Raw genomic sequence first — 26,729 nt, 5'->3', positions numbered from 1 at the left:
GGCATCTTCAGGAACAGCAAAAATTCTATTCTGGTATCGATGTTTCAGAAGATGTGATACCACGTCTCCTACACCAACTGCGAAACACTGCCAACATAGCTTGACAGACCCTGGTAGAAGATTCATGTCTACACTGAGCGATAGTTAGTCCAGGAATGGTCCTTTTGTGGCCAAAAAGGAGCAATCAGGATCACTGACGCATTGTGACGAGACCGGAATTTGTTTATGACTTCCCTGACTAGATTGAATGGGGAAATGCATAAACCTCCAGGTGTGACCAACCCTGGAGCTTTGCGTCCATTCAACTTGACCGCATGAACGTTCAACTCACCCTGAACAAATCTGGTGAGATTCTGAGTCCGGTTGTTTTTGGGCCTGAAGATCTCTACCTGCCTCGCACAGGGAAAAAGAGCAAGTTCCTACCTGATTGTGAATGTAGTATGTCAGTGTAGACATTTTGTCTGAGTGAACTGCTATTACTGCATTACTTGTCACTGAAGTGAAGTTCTGAAAAGCCAAATGAATTGCTTTCAGTTTTTTTTACATTTATGTGGAGATCGTTCCCTTCTGGAGACCAAGTCCCTGAAACCTCTGGAAAAAGAGTGAGTTCCTCCCTGATTGTGAATGTACGCCAGTGCAGACATTTTGTCTGAGAGCACTGCTACTACTGCACTGCATGTCCCTGAAGTGAAATTCTGAATCACCAAATAAATTGCCTTCAGTTCTTTTACATTAACATGGAGTTCCTTCTCTTCTGGAGACCAAGTCCCTAAAACTTGCAAGTCTGATTAAATTGCCCCCCAAACCCAGATCTGATGTGTCACATGAGCGTCAGGTTTGGGTTCAATTGAAGAAGCAACTTCCCTCTTAGGAATCTCCATTCTTCTAACCACCATTGAAGGTCTTTTTATCTCCGGTGTGATGGGAAAGAACAAATCTGGAAGTGTTTTTCTGCTCCAAGTGGCTTTTAGGAAGAATAGCAAGGGTCTTGCATGCAGTCTCCCCAAGAAAAACATCTTGATGGAAGCGAGGGTTCCTACGAGTTTCATCCAGTTGTTGGCTGAGCAAAACTGGAGATCAAGGAAGTGGCAAACTTTCTGGATGCAAGAATGAATTCATGTTGTCTGACAGAAAAAAACAAAAAACTCGAGAGTCTATCTTCACCCCCAAAATAGACTGCATAGAGTTGGGACTAATTGAGATTTCTCTTGATTGATTATAACACCTAGGGGTAATTGAAGGGTCTTAATTAAGTACCCTGTACACTTCTTGGATGGAGACCAAAGAACCCAGTTATCAGGTACTAATAAAAGCATACCTTTGACGTCCAACAGGCGAAGCCATTGTGATAGTGGGGCAAGTATTCAGGTGAAGACTTGAGGGTTGAGGGGCTGTGGACAGTCTGAAGCACAGTGCCCAGAAATTGAAAGACTTGGTCCTAGAACAAACATCAGGTACTTCTTGGATTCCGGTGTATTGGAATGTGGAAGTATGCATCTTTCATATAATGGAAGTATGCATCTTTCATATCAATGGATACCATCCAGTCTCCCTGACAAAACAGCCAAGAGAACTGACTTGTTTGTGCATTTTGAACTCTGTTGTCTGTACAAAGAAGTTCAAAGCACTTACTTCCAGGACCAGCCTCCAACATCCTGATGACTTTGGAACGATGAAAAGTCTGTTGTAGAATCCCTCCGATGGTGTGTCTTTTACCAGTTCTATCACTTGTTTCATGAGAAGAGCAATAACCTCCTTTGAAAGAGCTGAAAAATTCTCTGAGCCTTCTGAATATGCCTTCAAGGCAATGGGAGAAGATGTTTAAGGGTTTTTTTTTCTGAATGGGATCGAGTATCTTTCTCTGAGAATGTTCTTCACCATGGTTCCAAGCCTTGTGGCCACAGGTGTACGGAAGACTGGATCCTCACTTGCTAGGTTGGTCGAGTAGAAGATTCTTGCTGGACAGTCTAATTGAATGAAGGTTCGAGCGTGGCCAAGACTGGGCTCTTCATCTGTCACCTTGAAAGGGACATGGTTGAAGAGGTAACAAAGATCTTGCGGTGAAAGATCCCATAGAAACATGATTGGGATCCTAATGCCATTTGGCCAATTGTGCTAGAAGATTGTGTTGCTTTCTTCTGAAGTCCCATAGCTACATGTTCCAAATTAGCTCGCAGAAACAGACTACGTATCTTTATCCAAGGAAGATCTTAACGAAGGGGTAACTCCCTTCATGGTGAACAAGCACCACAGCTCTGTCTTCTTAAGGATACTGGCAGAAAAAACTGCTGCTAATTCCTGTGATCCATCTTGGATCACTTTATTGGCACAGGAAAGTACCCCAAGCCAGTAGGCTGCAAACTTGTCTTGCAGTGAGGGACGAGCCTCGATATTTTTGGTTAGTGCTACCATGGTCCAGTCAAAAAAAAAAACTGAAAACCCCTAGCACTTTAAAAATGTCCTTTCCAAAAAGTCCAATTTATGGACGAAACCAAATCTCAGCTGAATCAAACACTGATCTCCAAGTAGGATTGATGAGAATCGAGAAGTCTCCTTGGGTGGACGCAGAGACTCCCAAGGATGGCACTTCTCCAGTTACATAACAACCATACCTGCTCCTAGACAGACAAGATGGGGAGAACAGAAAACCACATTGCCTAATTCTCCCTTCTTGAAAAGCCGGGAGTCGATGCCTGACAAAGCCTTCTTAGCAAAAATAGATAAAACCATTTTAGGAAGTTTAGCGGTTCCTCAGTGTTGCCTAACATGAAGACCGAGCCAGCAGAAGACAGTGCCGTCAGAGAAAAATACGATGGAAAACAGGAGAGGAAATAATTCATAAGAGCAGCATAAAATGAAGAGGGTTGTTCTTGCTCTACATCTTCAAAAGTTCCATAATACTGTGAACATCAATGTATGTATCAAAATAAGCACTGGGTCTTGAGTCGGTGAGAAAAGTGTGCACATCTATTCCTGACAAAGGGGAGGACCCAAGCCTGCAATTGCAGGGATTTTGCTTGCATCCTGGATTACTGGTTGCCCTGATGTCAACTGAGATCCCTCCTTGTCTGAAGAACCTTCAGAATGAAGCTGCTGTCTAAAACCTCACTCTATCTTCCTTTTGATGAGGGAGAGGGATCCACTGATTGAACTGCTCCCTTTGGACACTTGCAAGCCACTGGGAGCTTTGATCCCAAGGGACAATCTGATCCCATTGGAAGCATGGGGTCCACTTGGTGCTTAAGAGGTCATTGGGAGATTGTGATCCATTGGGAGCTCAATAGCCACTGGCCACTCACAAATGTCCCAAAAGCTACAAGAGGGTTCTAGATCCCTGTGGCATTTGCGGGGAATCAACAGGGCATTCGGCTTTGTAGCATGCCTCTTCAATGGCCTGGATAAATCTTGGAAGCTTTGACTGCGTCCTCGATACACATCCAAGTCAGAACCACTGGAAGAAAGGGTGCGAGATACCCCTTGAACACCTTTCCAACGGTTATCCAAAGGAACCTGGGAAGTAGCAACTGGTTGTGGGCAAGCCCCACCGACCTCCCTTGAACTTAAGGTTTGCTTCCTGCCAGATGCTGGGGAGTTTAGCAGGGACCTCCATCTATGGGCATCACTGGGACAAGTAGCCACCCCTTCCATTGATACAGCAACAGCACTAGTCACGAACACTCGCTCTGTCCAAAAGGACCTTGACTTAAACACCAATTTGTGCAGAGGTCGCCACTAAAGCATCAATTTTCTTATCCATATGGGCTTCAAGATTGGCAATGGCACTAGGTTCAGGGGGGTGGGAGCCAGGTAATGGAGTAGAAAGAGGCGCAGAGAGCTGGGAATTGGAGAAAAGCAGTCACAGAAGTCGAAAGTACCAGTTAAAGAGACGAAGACCCAAAAGCTCTAGCTTTGGCTTTAGCGACCGCCTTTCCCTGCGTAGCTTTCTCTGATTTGTCCACGTGTAGTCAAAATTCACCACTTACTGTCATCCCAATCTTTGCACTCTCCACATGTCAAGTTGGGTGTACAAATTTGTCATGGCAATAACAAACTGAATGTAGGTCATACTTTGAAGAAGTTAACCTAGTATTGCAGCCCACTGGCTACTAGATGCACTAACATCTGACATCATTATGTCAAAACTACATCAATTCACTCTAAGCTTCATCAAGTTAAGAAAATAATATATAGCGCAGACTACCAAACAACAAAATACGTCAACAAATCCTTCTATCAGCAAAACCATCTGGTGAGCAATTCTGCGTAACAAAAATCAAAGCTGCTTTAACAGCCGTGTTTGATTGTTGAGCAGCAGAAACAAACCGAGTTCTTCACCTACGTCGTACCTATTCTTTCTCGGATGTGGGTGGGGCACTTACCTGCATCAAAACAATAGGGCGCTACACTGAATTTTAAATCTAAAGCTGCTGTTAGAAGTAGAAACTATTGCTATGTAAAAGCCAAATCAATGGAAGTATTCTGCAAAATACACTGCATGCCAATACAACCCTCATCACTTAGGATTTAATCTAAAATACTTCATAACACTTAACCCCTCAAACATTCTGATGATGTTAAATGACAATTTAAAAGCCATGTCTTGAGACTCTCATGACATCAAATGGTATCATCCACCTGAAAAAAAAAAATTAAATAGAAAAAAAAAATAATAATTTTGACATCAGTGATCAATAAAATAACATCTGATGAGTATGGAGGATGGCTTAACTCTTTCTCATGCAAATACGGGGCTGTTCAATAGTTATCATTACTCTCTCCATAAACTAGGAAATAGTACTTCTGCTGCCATGTCAGAGGTGTAAGTGGAGGCTACAGAATTATTCAATCCAGGGATCGAAGAATCTAGCCTCCTACAGAACAGAGCGGGCAAGCAGGGGGCAAAGGCTCCAAAATAAAACCCAAGGTGCTTTCAATTAAGTGTGCAGAGCAAGTCCCAGACACCAGATATTTGCACTCCCCATGATCATCAGCACGAGCAAACAGGTTCTGTGAGTGCTTAACTTTCAACAGATGAGCAATGGCTGTGAGAAGGCTGCTTAAGTTTTACATGTTTCCTTCCTAGGATTTTAAAATGAAGATAAAATAGGTAAAGGGAACAAGAAGGGAAAAGCCTCAAGGAAAAGGGGTGTGGAAGAAGTTCAGTGGCACTTTAACCTCCCTTGACCAAAGGTCTCTCCCTCCTCTCCTAAGTCCGTTGAGGACAAGGTCAAGTTAAATATCCTGGAAGGAACAGGAGCAGTGAGCTACTGGAGCAGCTACAGTGGGAACAGGAAGAACATCCATAATTGTAATACACTAAAGATCAGAGGAAGCAAGGGGTGAAGTCATGGGATTCACCAAGATGATACGAGGGGGAATGTCTGTTCGAAACCAAATGTTCCAAGAAGGTCAAGACAGACGTTCTTCCAGCATGCTACGACAAGGTCAGAACGTCTTCAGCAGCTCCTCCACTTTCTGGGTGTGTATCAGAGTAAACGCAACAAAAGATGATGAGACAGGGTAGGCTAAAGCATCACACCCGCTACAGCACTATGCACAGCCAACTGACCATCAAGAGCAAGGGGATTGGGTGGACATCATCCCAGTGGTAGTTGTCATATTAAGTACAGAACAAGGAAGATGTGATGCAGGTGGTGTAATGGCCTCAAAGACAGTTCTCCTTGCATCCCCCCTATTTCAAACTTTTTGCCCTCAGTAGGCGACCAAGAGACACCCAATGTAGTTGAAAGGTATACTACATTCCTGACATCAGCAAGTTGCACACAGAATAAAGGGATGACCAAAAGTGACACTCATTCATTCTCGGTACATCTTTGCTGATTGCTTTTTCAATGGGAAGAATTCTCAGGCATCGTCATTCTTATCACAATCCATAAGCAATCCAAATCCAAAATCTTCACACACTCAAAAAAATACACAAGTAACAAGTTCCCACAACAGCCACTATAAGAAAGATTCAATTCCTCTCTCCAGCAAGGGGAGTGAGGAGTGGTGATAAACCCATTTCAAGTGGCTGACGTGGCTTGTTGCTTGTGCAGATATAGTTCCTGAACAAGTTACAACATATTTAAACTCAGTGGACTGGGCGTTAGATATCCACATATCTAACATCTAAAAGGCGTAGGTCCTCTTCTTTAGAATCCTAATTTCTAAGAAGAAAGATCAGGTGTACCAAACCTCCAGTTGGATTGGGATTCTCATACCTCCCTCCAAGTGTGAGTATATATCCTAATGTTAAGACTGAAAGTTTGTTCTGATATGAACAAATGACAAATTTCTAACTAATTTGTATTTTTCATAGCTAACAAACCTGAGGTCTTAGAATTGACTGCCCACCTCTAGCCACCCCTCTTACGTATCATCCTGGGTTAGATGAAAGACTAAATGAGTCACTAGACTCGAGCGTGGTCTCCGACTTGCTCCCACCTCAGCTATGTGTCGGATGCCAGATGCCACAGAGTCCTTACATTTACAATTTTGTATTGTTTTTAACCAGTTTCCAACTGACCCAAGAAGACTTATCCTGATGCTACGACCTCAGGTTTGTTAGTTACGAAAAATACAAATTAAAAATTTGTCCTCTTTATTAGCATAAATTAACTCCAAGACAAGGCAGCCTTTATGCCATATTTTCTCAAACCCATTCTCTATTACTCTATATTTAGTTTATGCTACCATAGGACAAATCTGGTAAAAAATAAAATTTTACTTATAATACAATATATGTCATACATAATTTCTAAACCTAACATTACAAGTCCTACACTGAAGATGAAATTTACTAAAAGCAAATCGCTATAAAAAAAAATCCTTGGAGCCATTACATGTCCTGCCAATTCTATGTCGCATATACCGGTAGCCTTGACCAAGATGTTAGCATGCAATAAATCCATCAGACTACGTACTTCAACAATTTTTCAGCATGCAACAGCCGGACTGTGTTAGTGACACTAGAGTAACTAAAACTGTGACTATCACATCAAAGTACTTTCATTTAATGGTTCCAATTTTCCTCTTCATCAATAACTCATAAATAACCAACAACAGAATGCCCTAAAAACAATAGATATTTTTCCAATGATCATATACTGCGAAGTGCTATAACATGATGTCCAGCATAATAAAAACCTTTGTTCAGTATAAATGTAGTGCTTCATGAATACACAATGCACCATACTTTAGTACTGTACTGTACACCTAGAGAAAATTTCTCTGGATAAATTGTTTGTAACCGATGTATATCTGTAAATCTCTACAAGTTTTCTTCACATTCCATAACATTCTTATTCCATAAAATAATCATAAATAAATCAAGTGTCTAATTATCCCATTTTCATATTAAAAATAATGACAAGTAAACAGCTTGTCATCACTGGCTGTCCCAAGTGGCTGTTAAAATGACAAATATTTTAATCAATTTGTATTTTTTATTGCTAAATATAATTGGTACAAAAACCGAGGTAACACTATATTTCTCATAGAAAAATACAGTGAATATGCAAATTTCCCGCAAATAACACCCATAGAGAAATCTGCAAATAAGGGGGGTTCACCATATTTTTAGGTATGCTAGGCTATCATTTCGGAGGTCATACATTTTTAAAGTCAATTTCTGAAAATTATATTTTCATAATGAGATTAAGATTCATATAGATTTACCAAGTAATTACAGGCAGTAACTGGTTATTGGCGATTCGGTTTTATGGGGCGTCTAGCACAATAAAATCGGCGATTTTCGGTGACATAATCAGCACCAGTAATAGTCATGGCACTGATACATAACTAACAAAGGTACCATTAACCAGTTAGTATTGGCACCATAAATTGCAGTTTTGGTTAATGGCAATTTTCGCTTATCAACAAGCCTATCATAACAGATCCCCCGCCAATAACAAGGGACTGCCTGTACTTAGCTATAATTTCCACTTGCGCAGCAACCTTAAATTTAAAAACTGCTGTAGCACTTCAACAGCATAGAGTAGGTGACAAGCCCTGCCCCACTCCACAGGTGTGAGAGGACTCTGATTCTGGGGTTGTTTACACTTTACCGGGCCAGTTGCTCCCTACTTTGTTTGTTGTTGTTTTGGTATCGCGACACCCAAATCCATTCGCCACGGTAAGTAGCCTTACTGTAACCCCTGTGGTTAGCGCGCGCAGCGCAACATTACCTCTTGCCAGAACATGCCGTGCCTGCCAAGAATCTTTAAATATGCGGATAAGGCGCGAAGCGCCGTTCCGCCACGGCCTTACTGACAGCACACATAAATCGATCGTCGCGGATATGTAGTAGCTCCCTACTTTGTTTGTTGTTGTTTTGGTATCGCCGCCATATTGGTTTTGGTGTTCTTCCGCCGAGTATATATTTAATTACCTGGTAAGAGAGCTACTGCAGATGAATGCTGCCTCTGGTTGGTGCTCATCTTAACCAGTAATGATGTGGCCGAGGGTCACCTCTAATTAAGTGAGTCTTGCAGCGGAGAAATGGCCTGCTCATTGACAAGACACACAAAAAAAAGTGCCTTTGCCAATAAAAAATAAACCACATAAACAAATGCCCTTGCCAATAAAAACAAACAACGCTGTCACCTAAACTGACACAAAACCACTACCCATCCATTAAGACTGGTGGGCACTCCAGGTACAAAGTATCCCCAGGCCCCCAAAAATGATATTGTTAGTATACAATAAAGTTTTGTACATACTTACCTGGCAGATATATACTTAGCTTAGGTCTCTGACGTCACGACAGAAAATTCAAAACTCGCGGCACACGCTACAGGTAGGTCAGGTGATCTACCTTACCCACCGCTGGAGGCGGGTGTAAGAACCAGTCCCCCTTTCTTGTCAGGTTATTTTCTTCCACCTGTCTCCTGAGGGGAGGCTGGCGGGCCATCAATCGTATATATCTGCCAGGTAAGTATGTACAAAACTTTATTGTATACTAACAATATCATTTTTGTACATGAACTTCCCTGCCAGATATATACTTAGCTGATTGACACCCTTGGTGGAGGGAAAGAGACACATACTTACTTAGAAAGTGGGGACAACACATGTTAAAGGAATACATAATATAAAACCCTCCTGGTTCCGGTTACCTGATTTAGGCAGAAGACTTGATAGTTAACTGTCTATTAGTTCTGCGTTGCCTAAAGAGTCTCAGCGAGGGCGTGACCTATGGCTGAAGAACTCTTTTGGTTTTGGGGTCTACCAATGGGAACTGAGTCCACTTACTTGGCAGAATCCAAGCAGGATCTGGTCAATGGGGATCAACCCGCTTACATGCCAGAGCCTATCACTACCAATTGCAAGGAGCCTCAAGCACAACCGATCACCTAACCAAATACTAACATTAGTATACGAAAGAAGGAGCTGCCTCCTGCAACCTCCTTCGTACAACCAAAAAACTCAAACTTAAAACTAACAGGGAAAAAGGATTAAAAAGGATGTGTTTCAGCTCCCTGCCCCAGCACTGAATCCGCCGATACGTAAGGGCCTAGCCCAAAACACTTGTCATATGTAATCGATGCGTCCCTTAGGTAGTGATTAGAGAAGACTGATTCACACCTCCAAAAAGTGGCCTTCATAAGGTTTTGTAATGACAAATTCTTCTTGAAAGCCAAAGACGTCGCGATGGCCCGCTACTTCGTGCGCCTTGACTTTCAGAAGGTTAAACTGTTGCTGATTGCAAGAAGTGTGTGCTTCTCTAATAATATTCCTGATAAAGAATGAGAGTGCATTTTTTTTAGATAAGGGCCTACTGGGGTCCCTTACAGAGCACCAGAGATTGCTCTCATTAGCGGCAAGTCTTTTCTTCCTCTGAAGATAATATTTCAGGCTTCTCACCGGGCAAAGAGATCTCCTCTTCTGTCCCAACTAAGGAGGATAAGCTTTTGATTTCGAAGCTCCTGGGCCACGGCGAAGAAGGGTTTTCATTCTTGGCTAGGAAAGCCGGAAGAAAAGAGCAAACCGCGGAGCCTCCTTGGAAACCTACCTCACCTTCTGGGAGAACAGCCAAGCAGCTTCGCTGAGCTCGATCGCTCACGCTAACGCACAGAGAAAAAGAGTCTTCATCGAAAAGGTCTCTGAACGAAGCAGCATGGGGAGGTTCGAACCTTGAGGACCTCAGAAGAGCAGCACGACTCAAGATTCCAGCTAGGCACTAAGGAGGAGGTTCTTTTAACCGTTTCAAACGATCTGATTAAATCATGGAGGTCCTTGTCCTCAGATATGTTTAATCCTCTATGACGAAAAACTGAGGAAAGCATGCTCCTGTATCCCTTGATGGTGGAGACAACCAACCCGCATTTTTCCCTCAGGAAGATAAGGAAATCTGCAATCTGAGTCACAGAGGTACTGGAGGAGGAAACTTTATGAGTCCTGCACCAGCGTCGAAAAACATCCCACTTCGACTGGTAGACTCTAGATGTGGAAGGTCTACGTGCATTGGCAATAGCTCTTGCAGACTTTGCCGAAAAGCCCTTAGCTCTGACGAGACTCTTGATAGTCTGAATCCAGTCAGACTGAGAGCGGGGAGGTTTTTTGTGAAACCTGTCGAAGTGGGGCTGTTGAGCAGATCGACTCTTAGAGGTAGGATCTTGGGACATCCACCAGCCATTCCAGTACCTCTGTGAACCAGTCGTGGGCGGGCCAGAACGGAGCTATCAACGTCATCCTTGTTCCCTCTGACGCTGCGAATTTCCTTAACGTTTCCCCTATAATCTTGAAAGGCGGGAACGCGTAAAGATCCAGATTCCTCCAATCCATCAGGAATGCATCTATTGCCACTGCTCTTGGGTCTGCAATAGGGGAGCAGTATAGATCTATCCGCGCATTCCTGGAGGTCGCAAATAGATCGAGATGGGGCCTGCCCCACGTCCTCCACAGCTCCTGGCATACGTCCGCGTGCAGAGTCCACTCTGAGGGAAGGACTTGATTCCTTCTGCTTAGCAGATCCGCTCTGACATTTCTTTCTCCCTGTACGAACCTGGTGAGAAGCCTTATGTTCCTTTCCTCTGACCACAAGAGGAGCGATCTCGCTGTCTCGTACAGGGAGAAAGAGTGAGTCCCCCCCTGTTTCCGAATGTAAGCCAGGGCTGTAGTGTTGTCGGAGTTGATCTGAACATATTTCCCTTTTACGAGGGGTTCGAAGGTCTTGAGAGCTAACCAAATCGCTGTTAGCTCCTTCTTGCTGATGTGCCAGGACACCTGATCCCCCATCCAGGTGCCTGACACTTCTCTCGACCCGAGAGTAGCTCCCCAACACTTTGTCCGAAGCGTCTGCATACAACCACTAGGTTGGGGTTCCGAACCTGCAAGGAAAGGCCTTCCTTGAACAATAGAGGGTCTAGCCACCAACGTAGATCCTCCTTTATCTCTTGCGAAATCTTGAACGCAAAAGTCCAGACCTTGAGATTTCCGATCCCAGTTCCTCGTCAGGAAGAACTGTAGGGGTCTGAGGTGCAACCTTCCTAGAGAAACGAATTGCTCCAGCGAGGAGAGTGTCCCCAACAGACTCATCCACTCCCTCGCTGTGCATACATCTTTCTCTAGAAAGATTGCTACCTTCTCCAAACCTCGGGTTATCCTCTCTGGGACGGATACGCCCGAAAAACCTGAGAAGCCATCAGAAATCCCCAGATAGATACGCTCTTGACTGGGGATTAGCTGTGACTTCTCGAAATTCACTAGCAAACCCAGAGAAGCTGCTAGATCCAACGTCACTCGTAAGTCCTCCAGACATTTCTCCTTGGATTTGGCCCTGATAAGCCAATCGTCCAAGTAGAGGGAAATCCTCACTCCCTCGAGATGAAGCCACTGGGCAACGTTCTTCATCAGTCCTGTGAATACTTGGGGGGCCGTGGAAAGGCCGAAGCATAGGGCCCTGAACTGAAAAACGTTCCCTCCCCACATGAATCTGAGATATTTGCGAGAAGAAGGATGGATCGGCACATGGAAGTAAGCGTCCTGAAGGTCCAGCGACACCATCCAGTCCCCAGGACGAAGAGCTGCTAAGACTGATGACGTCGTCTCCATAGCGAACTTCCTCTTCTTCACAAAGACATTCAGGGCGCTTACGTCCAGAAACCGGTCTCCATCCTCCTGAGTTCTGGGAACTAGGAACAGACGGTTGTAGAACCCCGCTGAAAGAGGGTCCTGAACCATCTCTATTGCCTCTTTCTCTAACATCAGCTCTACCGCTAGAGCGAGGGCTTGATTCATTAGTGGGTCTTTGTATTTGGCCACCAGTGCCCTTGGAGTGGTGGTCAAGGGTGGTCTAGAAAAATAAAAGGGAATGAGGTATCCCATCTTGATGATCGCGAGGGACCAGTTGTCCGCCCCCTTTCGTGCCCAGACATCTGCAAAGTTCAGAAGTCTGGCACCCACAGTTGTCTGGAGGACACCCGAACTATTTCTTGGCCCTAATAGACCGGGAGAAGGTCCTTCCTCTTCTAGGTGGTCTCGAACCTCTGGAGGAAGAAGAGCAAGACGAAGGTTCCTCCTCGAAAGGGTTCTTGCCTACTTTGAGCCTCTTTCTTCGTCTTCTGCTGAAACGAAGGTTTCGGAATTCTAGCCGAGCGAGCTAGCATATCCTGCGTCGCTTTTGCTGATAACGAGCTGGAGATATCGTTAATAGTCTTCTTGGGGAAGAGTTTGCGGGGAAAGCTGTGAATACAGCAAGGAAGCTCTCTGTGCGTGAGAAACCGCCTTGGTAAGAAAAGAGCAGAAAACGGCCCTCTTCTTTACCACTCCTGCACCAAAAAGTGAAGCAATTTCCCCGGAACCGTCTCTCACTGCCTTGTCCATGCAAGACAGAACTGCGTGGAGGTCTTCAGGCGAAAGAGTGTCTTGCTCTTGAGTCCTCTTAGCCAACACTCCAGGGTCCAGTCAAGAAAGTTAAAAACTTCAAAGACTCGGAACATTCCCTTCAGAAGGTGATCCAACTCGCTCATACCCCACGTCGTCTTCGCAGAATTCAGCCGGCGCCGAGCGACGTGCGGAAGCGACCAACGAAGAGAAGTCCGAGTCTGCAGAAGAGGGAAGAGTTAGACCCAAGGGCTCTCCTGACTCGTACCAGAACCCCATCTTACCCGTCAGCTTGGACGGGGGAAAAGAAAAAACTGTCTTGCCCTTCTCTTCTTTTGAAAGCAACCAGTCGTCAAAGTTCTTCATAGCCTTCTTCATAGACACTGTAGGCTTCATCTTAACGACTGAAGACTTCTTAGCCGTATTGGTCGTTGAAAATAAGGACGGAGGAGACGGAGGAGCAATGGCCGAAAGAGACTCCCCAAAATCTTGCAAGAGGTGGTCTGTAAGTCTCTTATACGAAGAAACCGAAGCATCCTTGGGCAAATCTTCCTCCGAATCAGCAACAAATTCTTCCGAAGAATGACGTCTAGAAAGCTCTACTTGCCCGGAGGAGAGCTAATCCTTGGAGAGCGCCTGTTCGGAGAGCGCCTACTGGAAGAAAAACCACCGGGAGAGCGCTTACACGGGGAGCGCCTACCAGGAGAGCGCCTACCAGGAGAGCGCCTACCAGGAGAGCGCCTACTTTGAGAGCGCCTCCCAGGAGAGAGCCTACTAGGAGAGCGCCTAGTTGAGAGCGCCTACTAGGAGAGCGCCTACTTTGAGAGCGCCTCCCAGGAGAGAGCCTACTAGGTGAGCGCCTGCTAGGAGAGTGCCTACTTGGGGAGCGCCTACTAGGAGAGCGCCTACATGTGGAGGCCCGTCTGTCGGAAACAGATTCTAACTCCACAGAAGAGCGTCTGGATAAGGGAGAGCGCCTATCAGGCTCTCTGCGCCTGCTAGGCTCTTGGGCACCTGCCATCCTCAATACGCCTGCCACGGGGAGAGAAAACATCCACAGATGAATCCCTGTCAGAAGCGCGGCGCTTACAAGGCTCTGAGCGCCTATCCAATCGGGAGTGATCTAACGGAGGAGAAAACTTCCGTTGCCGCCTACCAGGCTCTTGGCGCCTACTAGGACTCTTGGCGGCCTACTAGGCTCTTGATGCCTACTAGGCTCCGAGCGTCCGTCAAAAGGAGAGTGGCCACCAGGCGAAGAAACTCTTCCTTCGCTCCTGACGAAAACGAGGCTCTTGACGTCTGTCAAGCTCTTGACGCCTAACTGAAGAGGAGCGGAAATCCTGAGGAGAGAGCCTGCCTGGCTCCTTACGCCTTACATGCTCACAACTCTTGCTGGGAAGAGAGGAGAGCCTACTCGGAGAAAGATCCCGAGCTCCAGCCTGCACTTCTGACCTCCTTCTAACAGGCTCAAAAGCTCTTCTAGCCAAAGGAGATTTAGCCGAAGGAACGTTCTTAGACTTCTTCACCGGAAGTGAGGCGTCCATTCCGACGATGAGAAGTCCCGGCAATAGACTCCGCTAAAGCCGCAATCTGCGCCTGCAGACCCGCAGGATACGCGCAGAGAACTCTTAAAACTCCTCTACAGGGGACGAAGTCCGAGAGCGAACAGGAGAAGAAAAGGCGTAACCGGACGAAATCTTGGTTCTCTTGCGTTCCACTTCTGGCTCTTCCGCGAAGGATTCGGGGCTGGAAGGCAGGGCGCAAGGATCCTTCCAGGGCCTCTTGAGAGGGCGAGACGACTCCGATGCGCTCCATTACGCTGAGGAGAAGGCGACGGAAGATGACGAGAAGCACTGGCGCAATAACTCCTTCTTGGTTCGATCCAAGGCAGCCTGGGAACGAGCAACAGGAACTGCCGAGGGGACGCCTGACCGGTGGGGGTTCTCCCTAACCTTCCTGCGGCTTTCGACTTTCCTCCTCCACTGGGTCTGGGAGTCTGGAAGAGGTCTAGGCCTGGAAGCGTTAGTGAGCCGGTCAGACGCACCCTCCACTGCACTATGGGGCACTGCACTGATCACTTGCACTATCATCACTCTTACCTTGTCGAGAGCGAGCGAGGCTCCCCGCCTTCCTTTAATCCTGATCGAGGCTCTCCCAGAAGCAACTTCCGAAAACGAATCTTCGGGTTCAAAGCTGGGCGCAGGGGCTGAAACTGGAGAAGGAACTACTTCTACTACAGGATTCTCAGCGTCAACTTCACTCACCCTCCCCGATCTACTAGAACTCTTTGAAGAAGCCTTGCGCACCCTATCCTTCTCTAACTTTCTCACATAAGAAGAGAGAGCCTTCCAACCATCCTCATCCAAATTCTCACACTCTTTGCAAGGGTTAATAAAAGAGCATTCATTCCCTCTACACGACTCACATACCGAGTGAGGATCTAATGCAGCTTTAGGAAGCCTAACTTTACATTCCTTCTCTGAACAAACCCTAAATAAACTAGGTTTCTTAACTTCAGAATCATCCATGATTATAGATATGTAAGAGAAATCCAAAAGAAAAATCCAAAAAACAGTCCAAAAAGCGTATGCCAAGCCAACAAACAAAGGGTACTTCACCAAAATCCAAATCGTCGGCAACGAGAACGAATTTTAACTATCGTAAGGACTGAACAACAGGTGTTGTCCAGCCAGCGACAGAAAATAATCTGACAAGAAAGGGGGACTGGTTCTTACACCCGCCTCCCAGCGGCGGGTAAGGTAGATCACCTGACCTACCTGTAGCGTGTGCCGCGAGTTTTGAATTTTCTGTCGTGACGTCAGAGACCTAAGCTAAGTATATATCTGGCAGGGAAGTTCATGTACAAAAACTAAACACCCTACATCAAGGTGAAGAGATTATATACTTCTTCCACCACTAATGGTTGGAGTATACTGAAATTTTCAAACACTGTCTTGACTTCTTATTAGTAATAAAATGAAGATTGATTTACACCTCTGAGAGGCCAACTGAAGAATGGATGAAAGGGACAAATCATGCTTGAAAGCGAGAGGTAGCGACTGCTTGGACTTCATGCGCCTTTGCCTTGAGCGAAGGTAAAATGTCTTCCTGCATTCAACAAAACCCTTTCCTCTTCCTCTGCGTCCAGGATTTCCATTAACTCTTTACTATATAGGAGTGAGGCCAGGGTTTGGAAGGGTTCTCATTCTTGGCTGAGAAACCTAAGGTAAAAGAGCACACTGCACCTCTCTGGAAGAAACCTACCCTCTTGTCAATACGTAGCTTACAGTTTATTTACGCTCTTGGCAGCCACTAAGCTACAAGGAATAGTCTCTTCTGAGTGAGGGGCTTTACAGAAGCAGAACTGAGGGGTTTGAAAGGAGTGCCCATGACACACTTTGGCACGACATCTAGGTTCCAAGAAACAAGATCGACCTCCTCCTGCTTTGAAGTGTCGAACGACTTGATGAGGTCATTAACATCCTGGTGTGATGACAGGTCCATATCTGTGTTTAAAAACTGAAGTAAGCATACCTCAGTATCCTTTAGTGGTGGAAGAAAAGACCTTTATAGGTCCTCAGATAGAGGAAGTCTGCTATTTGGTTCAAAGATGTCTCAGAAGATGATAGGTTATGTCTGAGGACCATCAACAAAAAAAACTGTCCACTTTAATTGGTAATCTTTTGCTCTGATGAGTTTCCTGAGTCTGAAGCCCGTCAAAGCAAGATTGGACAACCCTGGGTGGTAACCCTTGAAGTGAGGCTGTTTGAGTTGGCACTGTCTTTGGGAAGTAGCCTTGGGAAGTCTACCAAAAGACATAGAAGGTCAGGGAACCATTCCTTCATGGGCCAGAATGGATCTATGGGTCATCGAGACGGTGTGGTGCAATACGAACTTGTTCAGCACTTCCCTCACTATGTTGAAGGGCGGAAAGGCATACAAGTCCAAGGCTGACAGTCTTGGAGCATGGCGTCTGTCACCCATGCCAGGGGATCCAAGCTGGAGAGCAAAAGAGAAGAAGATTGTTTGCTGGCAAACAGGTCTAGAGTCGATTTGCCCTACAGTCTCCAAAAGTCGAGACAGACCATGCGATCCAGGGTCCACTTGGTGGGAAGGACCTGCTTCCGATGGTTAAGTTCATCCACCAGAATGTTTAGTTTCCCTTGAATAAATCGAGTGACCAGCGTCACTTGATTTTGGTGTGCCCATAGCAGAAGATCCATTGCTGCCATGCAGAGGGAAAAGGAATGAGTAGCCCCCTGTTTTCCAGGTAAAGAATGATGATGTCAATCAGATGAAGCCATTTGGCGAGAGGAGAAGACTTAAGTACACAATTACACTTGAGGTAGTGTGGAGAGGCCGAAATAGATGGACTGAAACTGAAAGACTTTGCCCTGGAAGACGAACCTGAGATACTTCCTAGAGTCCAGATAGATGGGGATATGAAAGTATTAGTCTTAAATGTTCAGTGTTTATCATCCAACTGCCCAGGTGAATGGATGCCATGACTGACTGGTTTATTTTCATCTTGAATTTCATCTTCCTTATGAAGTGATTGAGGGTGCTTATATCTAGGACTATTGTCCAACCCCCCAGTTTTGTGGATTACAAACAGACAATTGCAGAGGCCTTCTGTGCAGATGTCCTCGACTTCTTCTTTGGCTCTCTTCAAAATGACAAATTTCTAAGAAAGTGATGATGCTTCCTTCAAAAGAGCTGAATGCTTCTCTAAGCCAACTGAGTAGGCTGTCAAGACGATGGGAAAAGTGACCAAAGGACGGTTCTTCATGAAAGGGATGCAGTAGCCCTCCATCAGAATCTTGACAACCCACTAGTCAGCCCATCTGTGATACAACTTCTCCCAAAAGAGTTGTTGAGGCTGGAGAAGTCCTCTTGGGAGGAGACAGCTACTCCCAAAGAGGGAGCTTCCCCGGTGGCATACGACAGGTATCGCCTCTTAACCAGAGGAAAGGGAGGAAGGGCGAAAGTAGCCTTGCTTTGCTCTCTCTTAGCATTTTCTTGAATGACAAGGAAAGAACCATCTTAGAAAGCCTGGAGCTATCCCCGGGAGGCTCCTCATTAGGAAGAAAGCAGCAGGTGAAGCCAGAGAGAGGAGAGAAGGGAAGGGAAGAGAAGGAGACGAAGGGAGAGAGACGAAGAGAAGGGAGAAGGAGAGAAGAGGGAAAGAGAGAGAGAAAGAGAGAGAGATGGAGGAGGAGATGAAAGAGGGAGAGAAGAGAGAAGGGGAGAAGAAGGGAGAAGAGGAGAGAGAGAGAGCGAGAGGAGGAGAGGAAGAGAGAGAGAGAGAGAGAGAGAGAGAACTCAACAACAGATAGAAAAAAAAGAGCTGCAAATGCTGAAGGAGAAGCAGGATCTTCATTGATCTCCATTTCATCCTCTGACAAAATAGGAGACATGGATAAGTCATGAACAGGCTTGAGTTGGGAGCTTTCTTAAGGAAGCTCATGATTTCAGAAAGCTTTTGCCTGATGGGCATCAAAGAAGGTTCCTCTTGGCCTGAGGTGGGCGATTGGCACTTGAGAGAGGTAGACAGGTGATGAAGAGTTGGTGCTGGCACATGGTTGGTGGCGCCGGGCACTAGGAAGATGGTACTGGGCGAACTGGAGCCAGGACTGGGCTCTCGGGAATGGGTGTTGGGTGCTGGAGACAAGATGGGAGCTTGGGTGACGGGCACTTGACATCCAAAAGAGGGTGCTCGACAAAAAAGCAATCAGGAGAGACAGTTTCTGGCAAATCCAATGGACGAGTAAGAAGTCAGACCAAGCCAAAGACTGAGGGATCAATAGCGTAGCTGCAAGACAGCTATGGGCTGCTGAAAGCCTTGTACTGCTTAACAGGCAGCAGAGAAGAGATACCAGTGTCATCCATGTGCCTCTTCAATGGCCGGGATGGATCGAGGAAGAGCTTGTGGCACCCGTGATTAGAACCAGACTCTGAACTGGAAGAAAAACAATGCATATCCAGAGACATGCCTTTCCAATGGCTGTCTGTCAAAACCTGGGATTTTGCAACAGGCTTGACAGAGTCCAGCAACCCATGGGCAAACCCCATCAGCCTCCCTTGGACCTCTGGTATGTCTTCTCCCAAGGTTAGGGGAGCAGGACAGTAACCTTTGTCTAGGAGAGCTGGTGGGATAAGAACCCACCTCCTCCACTTGCACCTCACTAGGTACTTCCTCACAAAGCACTTGGTCCACTAGGACTTTCAGGGATGCCCCTATCTCAGATACTGAACACACTACAGGCAGTCCCTGGTTAATGGCAGGCGTTCTGTTCCTGGGTAACGCTAACTGAAAATTGGCAATAATAGCACTGATAAACAGCTTAACAGTGCTGTTAACCAGATATCGGCGCGGCTAACCAAAGATCGGCGCAGATAAACTGCTTACTGATGCTGATAAACCGCTTACTGATGCCGTAAATGCAGTTAACAGCGTCTTTAGACAAGTACCGCACAACCGGATCACCGTTAACCGACGCTGCCAGTGAGCAGAGACTGCCTGTAACAGGTTTAAATTCTTATCAAACCTGGATTCAAGGTTGGAAATGACACTGGGGTCAGAAGCATGGGAGCTATCTAACATGGGAGAATGAGGAATGATAGGAGGGCTGGGGATAGGGAATAAAGCATGATCAGAGGTAGAAGGAATGGTAAAACTAAGACCTGACTTAGGCTTAGAGGAGGAATCTAAGCTATCAGCAAGCCCTACCTTCAGCCCTAAAGGCTGCCTTTCTCTTCCTATTCCTTACAAGCTTACTAAGGTGAGATTCAAGAACATTCCACGTTCTCTCATTCCAATCCTTGCACTCATCAAAAGTACTCTCCTTAAAACATTCCTACCCTTTACAATTACTACTGCACATATGTGCATCATAGCAAAACTTAGTTAGCTTGGACTTACAGCCTTCACTCACTACAACAGTAAACAATTGAAGCACTCAAAACATACATAACTATTTCAAACACTAATCCAAACTGACAAAAGCAAACAAACAGTTGGAAGGCTAAATGAACGTGACACCAGGCTCAACGATTTTGCTCATAAGCACAGGAAAAACAGAATGATGCCTGTGGCAAAGTCTTTCCCTCACACCCGTGCAGTGGGGAGGGGGCTTGTCACCAACACTATGCAATTGAAGCACTACTGCGATTTTTTTATTTAAGGCTGTCGCACGAGTGGAAACAATAGCTAAGTAATTACTTGGGTAAGTTACTTATATAAAGTTGAATGTTTACTGTATATTTAATGTTACCAAAACAAGCAAACTACTATGGTACTTGGTTTTGTGTTTCTTGTCACACCTGGGCCCTTTACCTTCTGGAATAGTTGGTGTTATGCTTTTCTCCTGGATTCTTTCATTTCTAACTTCAAATTGGATTAAATTAAGCTTGTTCTTGAACAAAACTATAGCAATACCAAGTTAAAAGATATAGGATGACAAACTACCCTTATTACTGTCCAACATGCACAACACACAGTAAACCGTGGGTGGTAACCACTTTGGGACACATGGAAATACGTATGAGCTAGTTATACACATTTGGCTTTGAATTACTATAAATTGACTTAATTACTGGAACAAAATCTCTATATTGCCTGTAGGATATGCTTAAGGTTGAATGAGGTCAGTCAGTTATAATCTTACAAGCATGTGTGCTTTGCCTTGGAAATCAGAAGATACCTCACTAAAATACGATTGCCTTTTACAATTCACTGACCCTGTCTGCTCAGAATCCCATACATTCAACACTGAAGGCAGCTACTTGCTCCCCAACAAAACTCAAGATCAGAGGATATTATGGATGTTTATGGGCCATTACACTTTTTCTATGAAGAAAATTGTTCTGATTTGAAAGATTATACCTTAAAGAAAACATAAAGACAAACTCTACACTGATTACACATACAACAAAAGAGCTATTATAGTTATCATGCTTCAGATAAAGTCAAACTGGCAAATGTTACTTTCCACACTTTTCTTAAACACTCAGCCATCACCGTACATCATCCTTCCATAACACTTCCAGCAATCTTATCAATGCCTTTGCTTTTTAATGGTAACTTTCTGTAATCTTTGTATTTTATAAATGGTAACTTACTGTAATCTGTATTTTTAATAATCTCACATGTATTGGGTATAACCTCAGTCAGTAATGTACGTATTTAGTTTTTAACTGCAACTTACAATAAACTAATGTTATTAGCATCAACATTTAATAAACAATACAGCAGAGAATTTTGGATAACCTCTGACATATGTAAATATACAGTAGTATATACCTTAATAAATCTCTTTTCCATGTTCTCTACAGCTACAGTCAGAATGCTTATTTGAAACAGTAGGGATGGTTACTGTAGTTGTAAAAACAATTTTGCATGATTATAAGATAACCTTGACAATGGACTTTCATGGCAAAACTGGTAGATTTTTATACTGACAATGATCTGTTGAACTACAAAATTTCTCATATTTTTCCATTCTACAGCTTGGGTCTTGGAGGGCATGTATTTTGTGAACTCCAGTTATGCCTTGCTGTAATAGATGTTGAGTGTTACTACTGATATAATAGCTGACCTTGAATATGCACTGTGACCTTGAAAATAAAACAGCTGTAACTTTTATTGCTACTGGTCACTTTTTTTTTTTAATGAAATGTTAGGTAGTCTTGATTGATTTAGAGCAAAAGGCATAGATAATGTTATGAGGCTAAACGGTAAAATGCCCTACCATATCTTGTTAACACTACTGTAGTAATTAATTACTATTCTGAATATGACATAGTACTGTACTATGATTGCAAGCTCCCATTTACACAACACAATCACATTAGTTACTACTGGCCTTTGAGCTATGTATTATCTGCATGACTTCTTATAGCTAGACATTTCATAATTCTTACACTATTTAAAGCTCATACAGTATAGTCTTGATAAATTTCATTGGCAACACAATTTTATCATCTTTGTGGGCTATGGACTGAGGATTTTTGGGAGGTCCTAAGGTGTGCATCCTAAGTCATCAATAATCACAGCCTAGTTCCTCCTGTTCACGGCTTGTGTGAGGGGACCTTAGATGCTGATCATGTGTGTCTATGGTACTGCACAACTGAGCAATGGACAATCCTTTGCCTCTGCTTCCCATGAGTGACCTTTCAGATTACCATATACACAAAATGGAATGGAAAGTACTGATGATGATAATATAAGCAAAATTTCCAATCAATAGGCTTCCCTAATAGCTTCTATTCCCTGGTCTTTTGATTAGTGAACACTGCATTGTACTTTGTCTTACTATACACCACAGTCCTTTGTTTGTATTATGCTGAACATCTTTACAGATGATGGCAATTACAGGAGGCTGTCATGCCATTTTAAGAGCTACGTCCCTTCTCAATTTTTCAAATACTATTTCTCGAGTGATATTCTTTATCTGCTGCTGTATTTTCCTCTATAACTACACTATACGCCATTTTCTGTTAAATTTCAGTGACTTTAGGCTATTCATTCTATGAAAACTTGTTTAACATGTTAAAGGCTCTTTAGCCTATTCTACATCAACATGAAATAAGAATATAAATAAATTCCAGAAAATGAGAGATTTCTCCTTCCTTTAGGTCAACAATGCTTTCCACAGTACAAAACAATACTAAAGTTCATCTGACTTATGCTTTCAATACCTATAACACTATGAAAGCAAGTTGCAATTTCCAATGACAGAAAACTTAGCTACTTTTAAAAAGAACAAGTTAGAGCAATTTTACACACAAAAAAACAATACTGCTCCCTATAGCATAAGCACTGAAATCCATAAGAGCTGTCATAAGTTGAAATAAAATGTACAGGTTAGACTACTTCTCACACAAACACTGTCAGCAAGTTGACAGCAGGGTATTTGTACAAAGTTTAAAAAAGAAAAATATATATTTTGCAATTAGGCTACAGATTATTTTTCAAATGATCAGCCAGGTAGAACTGACAATCCAGCAGAACCCTCTACTCTCATTACAACTAAGTTATGTTTAAAATGACTAAAATACAAAAAATTTAATTCATAGTATCCTTTTATGTGGCTCATTTGACAATGGGCTATCTAAGGAAGGACATTAACCCAACCCTTTTTTCTAGTGACTGAACTTGAATTAGGCAGTCCTCTCTATCTGCAAATTCAGTATAACAAGGAAGGAGTGTGTGTCTAAAACTTTGCTAACCCTGTCAGCCACAATTAAGCCACTATACGGATGTAGCTACAGCCAAAATTCAATATTCCCCTATCCTTAGCCCAGGTGTATGGATTCATCATATTGCCTAAGTAAAGGAATCTGTAAATTTGGAATGTTTATAGCCTTAACATGCCTCAAATACTAAATCAAACTGTAAATTGCCTACAAGCTACTTACTACACTGAGTAGATACAAACTAATATACTTTGAAAAGGCAATGATGGGATATTAACATCAAAACCAAAGAGGTAAATGACCTTAAAGGCTACTTTTCTACAAATAGGCTAGACAGCAAAACTGAAAGGTGGAAAAAAAGTCATGATTAACAATGCCCAAGCATTATGGTAATGTAGTGAAATTGTTGTGGTAACTAAACACAAATTGCTAACCTATGACTACCTACTTGCAAGAAAAGCCTATACTTGATCGTCAGTTTTCACTCAATCATTCATTTACTAGTATGATTTGTACAAATGTTTCTGATTAACCTATTATACAAAATCTTATTATTCAGGAGATGAAACCTATTCATATGGAACAAGCCTACAGAGGCCACCGACTTGAAATTCAAGCTTCCAAAGGACCGTTACGTTGTTCGTTAGGTATGATGATGAAGTATGAGGAAGTAAGAGGAAGTAAAGTGAAATATAGAAAGAAGAGATAAGTAAGTAAAACTTTACTTTAGTTACGCGGCCAGATTCCCGCCAGGGACAGATTCCTCATACATAAATGGACATAGCCTAACCTGTCCTGAAATCCTAGGTCCTGACCTAACCAGTTCTTACCTACCTAACTTAACTTAGTGTGACATACCCTGACTTGGCTGGGGTGGGGGGGGGGGGAGCATGGACCCCCCAAAATAAGGCAGTCACCTATCTGATTGGCAACTGGCAGGAATCAGGCCGCACAACTAAAGTAAAGTTTTACCGGGTTTGCAATGGAGGTTTAGTCTGGGTCATGAATTTGTTCACTGGCTACATTAAAAGATAAGAATTATGCCTAGCCTATGATATAAAACTTAAAAAACTTTTCCCGACAGGAAGATTAGGTATCTGATCCGATAAAAATGGGTTACGTCAGGAAGATTAAACTTGGGCCCCGAGGTCTAAAACAGGCCTATTTCTGACCTTTGACACAATTTGACCTTTCCTATCTAAAAAAAAAAAATTTAATGTAAGGCAAATAACAGAATTTTAACCACAAAAGCACACTTTCAAGGATAACTTGCTTTGTTTGTGGGGCAAAATCATCACCGAGTGAAAATGAACCGATAATAAACATAAGTCAAGGGAGAAGGGGGGTTATCCCCAACACGTTACAATGATGGCTTGGCCCTAAAACCAGCCATGGGGTCAAAGCGCCTCCATTTTTTATCATTCTTCGTCGACAAAAGCACTTTTAGTCAGTCAGAGATGAAGCTAACCTACGAAACGAGCGAAAACAAAGGGGGAAATTACCTTTAATGCATTGAGGTCGATGTCATCCAAACTACAGTTCACAGAATGAGCCATTTTTTGACTTCGAGAGAAAACTTAAAAAATAGACTCAGTTAGGGCACATTTAAGAGTATCCTGCATCGCTGAACGTAACACACCCTCTATTATCGCATTATATCACTGATATGCACCTAATCCCCCGGAAAAACGCACGAACCAAACACAAATGGCGGTGGAGAGTTACTGTGAGATGACAAAACACACCACCACCATCAGCCCGGACATATTCATGGAGGATTAGTACCACACAATCCCCATCAACATTGACCTGTTCTTAAATACTCTATGATTGTTTCATTGTTTTCAGTAATTTTCTGAACGCAGTATAATAATTTACGTGTAAAACCCAACTGCAAACTCAGTCCAATTGATTCTGAATTATTTTCACTAAAATTTCTCCGTAGTCAACTTTATTCTTTCTCTCATCTGGTAAATTTAAACATGGCTGCCAACTAAACACAAATAAAGTTTGTTTTATGAACGTAAATACGAAATAGATGGCTGCTAAATTGTCTTAAAATATATTTCATATTAAAAATAATAATCTATATCAAGTTAATAGTGATAAATAAGATTCCCTTATCATTTCAGCTACTTTCACTGTTGGTAATACTGAAGGGTGCGGTAAGAAATTACAATAAACCTTTTTCTTAGGATTAATACTGATTATGATGCAAAGTACTTTATGCAATGATATAAATATTTTGATAGTTTAAAGACAATTATTATGTATGAAATGATGAAATAGAAAAATCCATTTCGTTTGTTCTTTATTGTTACAGAAATGTTAAGCGCATTCTCACAATCGATTCTCTTCCTAAATAGCGTTGCGCGTTTCCGGAAATCAGAGAAAGTGACTTAGTCATCTCTAGTATGCGTCATTTCCAATATCTTCTTTGGAAATTAACAAATGCAATTAACTTTAATTATATAAGTTTCCTTATACTGAATTATATAACGCATACCTCGTGTCTCTAGGTTTAGGAAACCGCAAAACAAAGGAAAAGGCGTTTCAAGAAAGTTTTTGCTCTGTAGCTACATCTCTTTTTAATGTACTTAGCATCATCAGAGATAATTACGTGTATTAATTTTTATTTTATATAAATATGGGTAATTAGTTATAGATTCATGGATTAATCAGTTGCTTATGTTGAGACTAGGGCTCTCAAAGGGAGTTTTTATGCAGGTCCTTTGTGTAAGTATTCAAAAATACACCGCGGGGAGTAAAACGTGAGATAAAAATACAACTCAGTGAGCGGTTAGGTATGACTGTGGGACTGGCAATAACAGGGCTCTTACTACTAATGTCAGACACATATGGGCATGCTGATCTAAATGTTTAGCTTATGCTATACAAAGATACTTGCATGGATACATGTATACAGCTTGACCATGCGGTAAAGATTATGGATAATGATATTGTGGTTACATACCCTTTATTGTGTGTGTGTGTGTATTTCTTTAATGAATAAAGCAAGTATATATATATTATATATATATATATATATATATATATATATATATATATAGATTATATATATAATATAATATAATATATATTTACTATATATATATAATATAATATATATATTAAATTTGTTTGCATGATTTCAGGGGGGTGGGGCTTGCGGGCAAGTAGCTACCCCTCTTGTCCCTACGTGCGGGCGTCCATGATTCACAAGGTAAGCGTACACACTCCCGAGTACATTTTGGACACGATATATTATCTCGTGTATACTATTAAAATGAAATCGGTTAATGCAACGCGATATTTCTGCCCTTTATCTGTCTTGTTTTCTTATATACATATATGTTGCTTTTTGTAGGATGCCGTTGCTCACGGAGATATACAGTTGACGGACCTAAGGACTTTCGTCACGGCCGTTTTCGCGTTCACCGACACGATTCGATTACACAAACGCTGGAAAATCAGTGAAATAGGCAGTTAAACAGAAGGTCCCTATAACACGCCAGCTAACTTAAGCTCGACCTGTCCTCAATTCCACCTCTCTCTCTCTCTCTCTCTCTCTCTCTCTCTCTCTCTCTCTCTCTCTCTCTCTCTCTCTCTCTCTCTCTATCTAAGTACATCTTTCGCCATGTTCATTTTGGCGGCAATGAGCCTAAACATTACTGTTCATCGCTAAAAAAGAAAAAATGCGCAAA

At 43.1% G+C, this 26,729-nt stretch overlaps 1 protein-coding gene across 1 annotated transcript in view; it reads right to left on the bottom strand.

Annotated features, from left to right (window-relative positions):
- Positions 1-24,878, bottom strand: part of LOC135210362 (serine/threonine-protein kinase mig-15-like) — a 297,907-nt gene extending 273,029 nt beyond the window's left edge. Inside the window, 1 exon segment of the mRNA XM_064243259.1 lies at positions 24,528-24,878. Coding sequence (XP_064099329.1) covers positions 24,528-24,581 — 54 coding nt within the window. The 5' untranslated portion in view covers positions 24,582-24,878.
- Positions 24,879-26,729: the final 1,851 nt, after the last annotated feature.

This window comes from Macrobrachium nipponense, chromosome 39, assembly GCF_015104395.2.
Source record: "Macrobrachium nipponense isolate FS-2020 chromosome 39, ASM1510439v2, whole genome shotgun sequence".
In the NCBI taxonomy this organism is placed as follows: domain Eukaryota; kingdom Metazoa; phylum Arthropoda; class Malacostraca; order Decapoda; family Palaemonidae; genus Macrobrachium; species Macrobrachium nipponense.
The sequence above is the reverse complement of the archived record's forward strand: the minus strand, read 5'-3'. Positions and strand labels throughout refer to the sequence as shown.